The following is an 11,748-nucleotide window of genomic DNA, read 5'->3' as shown; positions in this document are numbered from 1 at the left end:
CAGTAGCTCTAATTGTGTATTTTGTCTTGAAGATTAACAAATATTCCTTAACGGATTTACAAAATCTTTAAAAGACAACATCTCAAATCCAAATCATTGCCTTCTTGTTGATGTTTTAGACATTTCTTTGAATTTGTAAAGCTTCTCGACTCATGTTCACCAGCATTTTTAAAAGATAATTTTGTAATTCGGTGAAGCACTCTTTTGTATCAAAGAATTAGTTTTGATTCCATTATGCGTTATAGTTTGATGGTGGAGGTAATAACCTTCTCAATGGCTTCCGCTGATGCTGAGTAACCGGTTGTGATACGACGAGAATGGAACTCCCGACCCAATGCTTAGGATGTGGGTGATGGTCTAACTGTGGGCACGATTTGGATAGTTCCTCGTGTTCCACTCATGCAGCACGTGGTCATTTCTTCTCTGGTCTGTTGTGAAATGGTTGAAACTTGCCCTGATTATCCCTGGAGAGTTGAAACGTCGGATAGCATCACTCAGGACAGTTCCAAGGGCTTGGTGGGTGATGCTTACTATTAACCAGGACATCTACCACCAAGAGGTGGAGTTGTTAACTGTATATAGAGTGTGGACTGTGATCGAATAAAATGAGCGCAATTTTTATTCTAAATCTAAGAAATTGAAAACTGCAAATTCATGGAATCCCGAAGTATGGAAGTAGGCCATTCAGTCACCGTGTCCACACCGACTCGCCAAAGACCATCCCAAGCAGACCCACCCCATCGCTGTAACCCTACATTTTCTATAGCTAATCCACCTATCCTGCACACTATTGCACGGCCAGTCAACCTATCCTGCACACCATAGTACGGCCAGTCCACCTAACCTGCACACTATAGTACGGCCAGTCCACCTGACCTGCACACTATAGTAGGGCCAGTCCACCTAACCTGCACACTATAGCACGGCCAGTCCACCTGACCTGCACACTATAGTACGGCCAGTCCACCTGACCTGCACACTATAGTACGGCCATTCCACCTGACCTGCACACTACAATACGGCCAGTCCACCTGACCTGCACACTATAGTACAGCCAGTCCACCTAACCTGCACACTATAGCACGGCCAGTCCACCTGACCTGCACACTATAGTACAGCCAGTCCACCTGACCTGCACACTATAGCACGGCCAGTCCACCTGACCTGCACCCTACAGCACGGCCAGTCCACCTGACCTGCACACTATAGTACAGCCAGTCCACCTGACCTGCACACTATAGCACGGCCAGTCCACCTGACCTGCACACCATAGCACGGCCAGTCCACCTGACCTGCACACTATAGCACGGCCGGTCCACCTGACCTGCACACTATAGCACGGCCGGTCCACCTGACCTGCACACTATAGCACGGCCGGTCCACCTGACCTGCACACTATAGCACGGCCAGTCCACCTGACCTGCACACCATAGCACGGCCGGTCCACCTGACCTGCACACTATAGCACGGCCGGTCCACCTGACCTGCACACTATAGCACGGCCAGTCCACCTGACCTGCACACTATAGTACAGCCAGTCCACCTGACCTGCACACTATAGTACGGCCATTCCACCTGACCTGCACACTACAATACGGCCAGTCCACCTGACCTGCACACTACAGCACGGCCAGTCCACCTGACCTGCACACTATAGTACAGCCAGTCCACCTGACCTGCACACTATAGTACAGCCAGTCCACCTGACCTGCACACTATAGCACGGCCGGTCCACCTGACCTGCACACTACAATACGGCCAGTCCACCTGACCTGCACACTATAGTACAGCCAGTCCGCCTGACCTGCACACTATAGCACGGCCAGTCCGCCTGACCTGCACACTATAGTACAGCCAGTCCGCCTGACCTGCACACTATAGCACGGCCAGTCCACCTGACCTGCACACTATAGTACAGCCAGTCCGCCTGACCTGCACACTATAGCACGGCCAGTCCACCTGATCTGCACACTATAGCAAGGACAGTCCTCCTGACCTGCACACCATAGTGGGGCCAGTCCACCTGACCTGCACACTATAGCACGGCCAGTCCACCTGACCTGCACCCTACAGCACGGCCAGTCCACCTGACCTGCACACAACAGCACGGCCAGTCCACCTGACCTGCACACTATAGCACGGCCAGTCCACCTGACCTGCACACTATAGCACGGCCGGTCCACCTGACCTGCACACTATAGCACGGCCGGTCCACCTGACCTGCACCCTACAGCACGGCCAGTCCGCCTGACCTGCACACAACAGCACGGCCAGTCCACCTGACCTGCACACTATAGCACGGCCAGTCCACCTGACCTGCACACTATAGCACGGCCGGTCCACCTGACCTGCACACTATAGCACGGCCGGTCCACCTGACCTGCACACTATAGCACGGATAGTCCACCTGACCTGCACACTATAGCACGGCCAGTCCACCTGACCTGCACACTACAGCACGGCCAGTCCACCTGACCTGCACACTACAGCACGGCCGGTCCACCTGACCTGCACACTATAGCACGGATAGTCCACCTGACCTGCACACTATAGCACGGCCAGTCCACCTGACCTGCACACTATAGCACGGCCAGTCCACCTGACCTGCACACAACAGCACGGCCAGTCCACCTGACCTGCACACTATAGCACGGCCAGTCCACCTGACCTGCACACTATAGCACGGATAGTCCACCCGACCTGCACACTATAGCACGGCCAGTCCACCTGACCTGCACACTATAGCACGGCCGGTCCACCTGACCTGCACACTATAGCACGGCCAGTCCACCTGACCTGCACACTATAGCACGGATAGTCCACCTGACCTGCACACTATAGCACGGCCAGTCCACCTGACCTGCACACTATAGCACGGCCGGTCCACCTGACCTGCACACTATAGCACGGCCAGTCCACCTGACCTGCACACTATAGCACGGATAGTCCACCTGACCTGCACACTATAGCACGGCCAGTCCACCTGACCTGCACACTATAGCACGGCCGGTCCACCTGACCTGCACACTATAGCACGGCCAGTCCACCTGACCTGCACCCTACAGCACGGCCAGTCCACCTGACCTGCACCCTATAGCACGGCCAGTCCACCTAACCTGCACCCTATAGCACGGCCAGTCCACCTATCCTGCACACTATAGCACGGCCGGTCCACCTGATCTGCACACTATAGCACACTACAGTTAAGCACGGCCAGTCCATCTGACCTGCACGCTGTAGCACACTATATAGTATAGCACGGACAGTCCACCTCACCTACACATCGTTGGACTGTGGAAGCAAACCGGGGCCACCGTGGTGCTCCATTCTCAGGTGTAAAATTGTGTGTCTGCAATTAGAGACATGGTTTCCAGTCATTAGAATTTCATTGTGGACACAATGAAAGGTGGCTTATCACAATTTAATGGGTTAGTTAACCACAATATTTCCAAATTAATTAAAAGCATTTTTAATAACTAGACACAGATGAACCGATCAAAGTAGCACATCCTTATAAAAACTCTGGCAATCGATGGCAATTTTCTTTGTGTTCTTTGTTTTGCTCCTTTCTTTCATCAGGAGTATAACTAATAGAAAACACAAACTGAGTCCTTACAATATTCTCACACTGATGTTTTCTCCTCTAAAAGTAGACTCTTTAAAAACATTATCCTGCAGCTTGTGATCACAGGGAAGGAACTGAATCTTACACTTATCGTTAATTCTGTTTAGTGCTTTCGCACTTAAAGCCAACTTACAACCAACTACGACTAAACCACATTTGGAAAACCATTAGTTGCAATCAAGACTTACGGAGTTACCTTTCAAACATGGTAAGGAGGTGCCGGTGTTGGACTGGGGTGGACAAAGTTAAAAATCACACAACTTCAGGTTATAGTCCAACAGGTTTATTTGGAGGTTCAAGCGTTGGACGCGCTGCTCCTTCGTCCTGCCCCACTAGCTACCTGATGTACTTCCAAATATACCCGTTGAACTATACCCTGGCGTTGTGTGGTTTTTAACATTTCAGACAGACTAATGTAATCAGTTTGTAACTTCTCCATTGGCTGTGGTACGGCTAGAGGGTATTTTAACACTTAGATCAATAACCTACTGCATACATACCAGTCAAAATTAAGTAATCACGTTGTCATCGTTGTTATAGTGGGTAAGGTGCAGCCAGCTTGCCCACAGAAAGGCCCTACAGAGATGAGAGGAATTACAACTTGATCTGTTTTTTGGCGGTGGTGGTTGAAAGTTAAATCAATTTCAGTTCTTCCAATGCTGTAATGGATGAATAGATCCACAGAGCTGACAAAACGAGGGACCTCAACTTGCTGTTTCATCAGACATTCCCTTCACAAAATTGCATTCACCAGGTCAGTAATCCATTGAAGGTTCGTGTTAGAGTATGTGTTCGCACTCATTGGGTGCGTTTTAAGGACATCATGTTGCAACCACTGGGCCATATCGGCAATTGAGAGAAAGGGAAGCAAGCATTAATCTTAGCAAAATGATGGGTATGTAGCTGGAGAAGACTAATTCGTTAGAATGTAGGACGCTTTTGAATGTGAGAATTAGAAATTGATCAATCTTATTTTATCCAACCAGCAGAATTTCCCCAATTCCTTTAATGCGCTGATGTGAACTAAGGCAGAAATAATCTGCAAGTTTAGGAGAAATAGAAATTATTCATCTCCGCCAAAACAATTAACTGAATGAAACATATTAACCCATTTGGCAAGCTCCCTTCCGCACAGTAATAACCAAGTACGCCAGAAAGCTAACCATATTGATGTCCTTCCTGTTTTCACATCACAGGAAGGATCGCTGTGCTGGGTCCACTTGTGTTTGTCGTTTATGTAAACGATTCGGATGAGAGTACGGGGGAAAGGCCGGAAGTTTGCAGATGCCACCAAAATTGGTGGTATAGTGGGCAGTGCAGAAGGTTATCTAAGATTACAAGGAGATGCTGAACAATTGGGTCAATGGGCTGAGGTGGGGCAGATGGAGTTTAGTTCGGATAAATGTGAGGTAAAACAAACAAGGGCAGGACTTACACAATTAATGGTAGGGTCCTGGTTGGTGTTATCCAACAGAGAATCTTAGGCGTTCAGATACATAAGTCTTTGGAAATTGCGTCACAGGTAGCCGGGGGTTGGGGGACGGTTAAGAAGGGGTTGGGCACCCTTGCCTTCATTGGTCGGACCATTGAGTTTCGGAGTTGGGAAGTCCTGCTGAAGTTACACGGGACGCTGGTGAGGTCTCTTGTGCAGGACTGTGTGCAGTTCTGTTCGCCCTGTTATAGGAAGGGAATTAGTTGAAACTTTATTGCTGGAACAGCACAGCAGGTCAGGCAGCATCCAGGGAACAGGAGATTCGACGTTTCGGGCACAGGCCCTTCTTCATTCCTGAAGAAGGGCCTGTGCCCGAAACGTCGAATCTCCTGTTCCCTGGATGCTGCCTGACCTGCTGTGCTGTTCCAGCAATAAAGTTTCAACTTTGATCTCCAGCATCTGCAGACCTCACTTTCTCCCCATAGGAAGGGAATTAGTAAACTGGGAAGGGTTCAGAAAAGACTTAACCAGGATGTTGCCGGGAATGGAAGGTTTGAGTTATAAAAGGTGGGCTAGGAGTTTTTTTTTCTGGAGCCTACGAGGTTGAGAGGGGTAGAGCTTACAGAGGTTTATAAAATCCCGAGGGGCATAGATAAAGTGAATCGCGCGAGTCGTTTCCCTGCGGTAGCGGAGTTCAAAATTAAGGAGCATATTTTTAAGTTAAGATGAGAAAGTTTTAAAAAGGACACGAGGGTTTTTTTTTACACAGAGAATCGTTCATGTGTGGAATGAACTGCCAGAGGAAGTGAAGGATATCGATATAGTTACAACATTTAAAAGACAGTTGGAGAAATACATGAATCGGAAAGGTTTGTAGGGATATGGGGCAAACGCAGGCAAATAGGACTAGTTTAGTTTGGGAACATGGTGGACATGGTCTATTTGGACGGAAGAGTCTGTTTCCGTGCTGCAAGACTCTTATGTCACTAAACAGAAAGTGCAACATTCTCCTGTCTCTGAACGTTATTATCAAAATTGCTTCAGTCTCAACCTTTCCACATTTCAGAGCTTTTAGCAGGGAAAAGTTGACGGGTCCGGGGGCGGGGGGATGAAAGGCGTTCAACGGTTTCTCAACAAACTCAGCAGACAGGCGAAGGAATAACAATGATTTGTTTTAATGTGTATATTGTGAAATGGTATACAATGGCATAGAAATAATCGAACCTGTACATTAGTCGGTCAGCGTCCATTAGCAAAAGTGCAAACGGTGAAGGCAGAGGGTTGCAATTAATTATTAGCCATGTTGCTAAAAGTTGTTATCGATGGGTTTCGAGATCAATCTGACCGGACAACATCCAGGTGCACGCAGGTCTTTTTAACCGTTGACGGCTCAGTATGACAAGTCCTGCTCAATGTTGGAACCTTGTCTCGTTGGCCCAGGATCAATTCTGTCACTGAATTAGGAAAGAAAACCTGGAGGGCGAATATATGTTTAATAATCCCCTATCCCACATGCTGATGATGAAGAATGTAGAAGCGCAAATACTCCATCTATGTATAAAATAAATCAAAGGTTTATTTGATTTATATATATAAAATAAATCAAAGGAACCAACCCGTTAGGCTTGGTTCTTTCCAGTCTGGGGAACACGCCCACACGGGACAGGCGACCTGCAGCAACAGCATTTTGGTTTTTGGGATGGAATCTACAACCAGCCTAGGAGCGCAATCCAGAAACACGTTGTGCAATAGAATCTTAGCGGATAGGAACATTATTTTGAACCGACCATGGGATGATAAAGTTGCGGGGCAGGTGGGACTTGAGGGCGCAGAGGTAGGAAGAGTATCAAGGCGCCACAAGATCTCATGGGTCAGGACAGCGTGGATTCACTTAATTTTTCGTTGAGTTTTTCGCCTCCGGTTTCCCTGAGGGAGATTGCATCACTCGGCTGGACACGCCTTACGGTGGAGAGACATCAATAATTTAATGGCTCCTTGAGCCCCTCATCCTGTGACTGAAATAAGGGCAGCTGAGTTGGGAGTGTGGGGTAATGTAAGACAGATTTGATTTTAAATAAAAAAAACCTTGTTGGAGGGCATTTGTTAACGTCTTCAATGGTGGACAACGTAGGACTTTATTGGAATAATTGATTCCAACAATGTGCTGAGGAAAGGTCACTGGAGCCGAAACGTTAACTCTGATCTCTCTCCATAAATGCTATCAGACCTGTTGAGCTTTTCCAGCAATTTCTGTTTTGGTTTCTGACTTCCAGCATCCGCAGTTCTTTCGGCTTTTGTTAGTATAATTTAATCGAATTGGGGGGCAGGCAGATTGCAACTGCACTTGGGAAAGTGGTTTTGCCGGGACACGTCGGGATGTCTTATGTCGTCCAGAATGCTAAACCATTTAATTGGCTGTCTTTAATTTTGGAGTGGCGGTGTACCAACGGGCGAAAAGGAATTGGCTCCTCTTGCGTACTTTCCTTCCTATTCAGTGTCAACAATTGGACTCTGCCGGTTCTGCATGTCCCGTTCGGCCCCGACGTTGAAACGAAGTCTAGATTAGAGTGGTGCTGGAAAAGCACAGCCGGTCAGGCAGCATCCCAGGCGGTTTACTCAAGTGCTGCTGGAGCTCGGGGTTTGATTGTGAAGCTGCTTTGTTGGGTTGGGCTGGACTGAGCCGGTTCTGGGGGGGGGGGGGGGGGAAGGGGCGGAGGGGGGGGGGGGGTGTGATTCGGTTTCCTAGTGAGAAGTGGCATTGCCGGTAACCATGGTGAGAAGCCGCTCGCCAGCCACTCACATGGGTATTTCTGCTGGCCATTGTCTGATTCTGAATCAAAGACAGAAGCTGCCGGGGGCTGGGGAGTGTAGATGTAGGGAGGCTATGGAGCAGAGTGAGGCGGGGGGGAGATGGTGGCTGATTCTCTGCCTCCAGCTCACAGAAATTGTGTAGATCAAAGTTGGAACAAAGTGGCAGAAACTTTCAGAAAATTGAGATTAAATTTTAAAAAAACTGGACGTGGCGCAGTGGTAGTGTCCCTTCCCCTGTACCGCGAGGTCCATTTACAAGTCTCATCTGCTCCAGAAGCGGGTAATAACATCTTTGAACAGGTTGATTAGGGAAAAAAATATTAATCGCGACATTCATACTCTTCCAACCATCAACATGCATTTCTTGTCATCTCTCACTCAGTGATGATACAGTCCCAATATGCACGCCGCCAGCGAAATGACTGTCTCCATCACATTCACTGTCGAGTGAATTTCTCACATCCCAACATTTACTGCATGTGCACAGCGCGCTCACTGAATAATAGTCTACATTAATACTGATCACAGGCACTACTTACAGGCTACATCTCAAGTTCTGTCTCCCATTCTCTCTGCGTCTTTCGTTAATATTGAGCTCGCCATCTGCAGAGAGCTGCTCACTGCCGGATTGACCAGCCGACAGATGGGTGTCTGAATAAAGGAATCACACTTGGGGTGGGAGGTAAATCTGTGAAAATAAACAGCGGCCAACCGCTTGCTCCAAGACGGCAAAGGGAAGCGGTTGTGGGATCGATCGCCTGCAGATTGGATTGCGAAGTCGAACTGGGACAACAGGCAGCCGCATAAACCAGACGGCGAGCTCACTCTCCGCCGAGATTTGTCTCGAAATGATAAGCCTAACTGCACTCAGCACCGAACGGACACGAAAAACTGACTGCAGTTATGTCTACCGTTAAGAGACAGAACTCGACACACAGTTTGGTTAAAGTGTCAAATGGGAGACCTACATCTATGAACTGATGCCAGGTTTGGGTTGAAGCTGTGATGACCGATAGCTAAAGGCGGTGACGGAGACACACTCTACCCCCTTCCACATCGAAACGTGCGGGTGAATCTCACCGAAACCCCGCACCCTGATCCCCAACCCCTCCAGAAACCGGTCTGGAACCCAGGGAAGGCTGAGGCTCGCTCGCACGTTTCACTCATGACCTGCTGACGGAAAGCTCCATTTGCAAATCAAACCGCACAAAGTCCGAACGACTGCTCCAAGAGTTATTTTGTTTTCACGAACATCTAACTTGTTGCAAAGTCTCTCGGGGGCGCGCGTCTCCAAAAGTTAAACCAAAGCTGTAGATGGATAAAGGACACCAGTTGTGTTTTGTTCTCTCTCTCGTTTACAATACAAATTCATTAAATAAAAAAAAAACTGCCTGAAATCAGCAGGAGTAAAGGAATCAGGTTGGGAGCACGGGTTTCCCCTGGTTGTCCAATGCTGGTCTCCCCAGGCTCTCTGCGGTTTCACACATAATTCCTCTTGTCATAGTCCCCGTTCGCCGATGCTCTCCTCGGGGCCGTGTACTTGACGGCGAACGATGACTGGTCTTGCTTCGGGGGACAGGAGCAACAGAGCAGCGAGCCCCCGATGAAGAGGAGAGCGCTGGCCGTCCAGCCGACATACAGGGCGGCCCCCATCTCCCGCTTCTTGGAGACCGGCACCACCGGATCGTAGAAATCTCGGACGATGGTGTTGGCCATCCAGCAGACCGGGATGAGAGCGAGCAAGCCGGCCACGATGAAGATAGCCCCGCCACTGATGACAATCCGGGCTTTGGTGGTGACCCCCTCGGTGCAGTTGGTGCACTGGGCGCCCAGGATGGTGACCAGTAAGCCAATGAGCCCCAGGATGGAGGCGATGACGGTCAGCGCCCGGGCGGCCTGTTGGTCCCGCCCCAGGGCGAGCAGCGAGTTGTAGACTTTGCACTGCATCTGGCCGGTGCTCTGCACCACGCAGTTCATCCACAGCCCTTCCCAGACGGTCTGAGCGACTACGATATTGCTCTCGATGAACGCTGTGACTTTCCACATGGGCAGCCCGCACGCCAGCATCACCCCGAGCCAGCCCAGGACGCACAGTCCCAGGCCCACAATCTCCAATCCGGCCGATGGCATCCCCGCGGGCGACTGACAGATTCCAGGCGAAGGCTGCTCAGTGTCGGCGGCTCTCCGCGCCTCCCCTCCGCTCCTGGCGAATGATGGGCATCGCTCCCGCGCTCCTCAGCAACCTCCCCTCCCTCTGTCTCTCTCGGCTTCACACTGAGACCCCGCGGGCCTCGGCAACTGGACAAGAAAAGCCAAGAGGGCGGACTCAGCCCACCAATCGCAGCCAAGCCCTGAGCCCGAGTAACCAATCCATGACCAGAAGACACGGAGCGCTGCTGACCACTGCACGCGGGCGGTTAGAAAAGGCGCTAGTGCAGCACCAAAACCCGGAGAGAAGTCAGAATTCACACTCCTCTCACCCCACCCAACCCAAACTCCGAGTGAAATTTAAAAAAAAATCTTCAAAGGCATGTAGGAAGAATATATGACTATGTAACACTCAGACAGGACAATGAGATGGTGTCATGAGAGTGATGATTTTGCCCCAGTGGGCACTGGGATAAATCCCATTCTCGGTTATGCACAACTCCAATGGGAATTGGGTTAAACTCCATTCTCGGTTATATACGGCCCCATTGGGAATTGGATTAAACCCCATTCTCGGTTATATACAACCCCAAATGGGCACCTAAACCCCATTTTCGGTTATCGACAGTCCCGTATGGGCACTAAAACTCTATTCTCGGTTATCTACAGCTCCAAATGAGCACTTAAACCCCGTTCTCGGTTATCTACAGCCCCATATGGGCAGTGGGTTAACCCCATTCTCGGTTATATAAAGTATAGCTGTCTCGTTTGAGTGTGAACATAGAGTGGGAGAGGATCCGAAGGCGGAACTGCCAACATGTATCTAACACGGAGAGAACGCTCGGATAAAAGTTTCACGGCTCTTCACTGAGGAGTAGTGCTGGCCGAGCCACTGGAGGGGCGGCTAATGATCAAAGTGTTGGGTTACAAGATGCGTCTTAAAGGAGGAGAGGGAAAGAAGGCGCGAACGTTGCCTGATCCGCTCATCATTTCCAGGATGTAGTTTTGCTTTAATTTTTCAATACTCATACAATCTCGTGTGTTTACTTACTAACGCACAATGATAAAGCGGGGTGGAATGACGAGAAGCGGATCAATAGGGGACCAAGTTCAGATCAGTCAGAAAGTAGTCACAGAAGGAAATAAGTGTCTATCGAAGTGGATTAACGGTGAGATTGAACACACAATCACATACGTCCACATTCTCACATACACGCTCCTTCATTCATACACTCGATTACACACAGTCCTTTACACAAACTCCTTCATATACACACATTCACCCACTATTCCTCACGCACACCCAAGCACTCATTCATTATTACACACCCAGAGACACGCACACAATCCTTTACGCTCGCTACCTCACACACTCATCCTGCCCAGTCATTGGCACACACACTCGATCACGTTCATTCACTCACACACACAATCACACCCATTCATTCACACACACTCACACAAAGGGGTCAATGATGTGAATTCACACTTTACTGAGACGGGGTGACAAAGTAGAACGTGTACTGACGCCGCGGGTTTGAGAGTTGAGACTGTGCAACTTCTAAGAAGAATCAATGATGAGAATATGGATATCGGGAAAGGGGCGACGAGGGTATGTCGTTATGTAGAGAACTGAAGGAAAAGAAGCCTTTGGAAATGTTCACTATAAATTTATCACAAATACCAGAAGCCTTACAGTCAAGGTCCAGACATTGGTGTGCGCTGTCTTCAG

General features: G+C 49.3%; 1 protein-coding gene across 1 annotated transcript; it reads right to left on the bottom strand.

Moving 5' to 3' along the window:
* Positions 1-9,213: 9,213 nt before the first annotated feature.
* On the bottom strand, positions 9,214-10,114 carry cldn5a (claudin 5a). The gene has a single exon (XM_043716055.2). The coding sequence runs from the start codon at positions 9,996-9,998 to the stop codon at positions 9,348-9,350; it is 651 nt and encodes a 216-aa protein (XP_043571990.1). The 5' UTR covers positions 9,999-10,114; the 3' UTR covers positions 9,214-9,347.
* Between the last annotated feature and the right edge of the window lie 1,634 nt (positions 10,115-11,748).

This window comes from Chiloscyllium plagiosum, unplaced genomic scaffold (genome assembly GCF_037043375.1).
Source record: "Chiloscyllium plagiosum isolate Xiang-an unplaced genomic scaffold, Cpla_swu_hap1 HiC_scaffold_24, whole genome shotgun sequence".
NCBI classification, from domain to species: domain Eukaryota; kingdom Metazoa; phylum Chordata; class Chondrichthyes; order Orectolobiformes; family Hemiscylliidae; genus Chiloscyllium; species Chiloscyllium plagiosum.
The sequence above is the reverse complement of the archived record's forward strand: the minus strand, read 5'-3'. Positions and strand labels throughout refer to the sequence as shown.

Bases quoted from the DNA above. Each gene is read 5' to 3' on its own strand.
- cldn5a (XM_043716055.2), bottom strand. From the start codon at position 9,998: ATGCCATCGGCCGGATTGGAGATTGTGGGCCTGGGACTGTGCGTCCTG.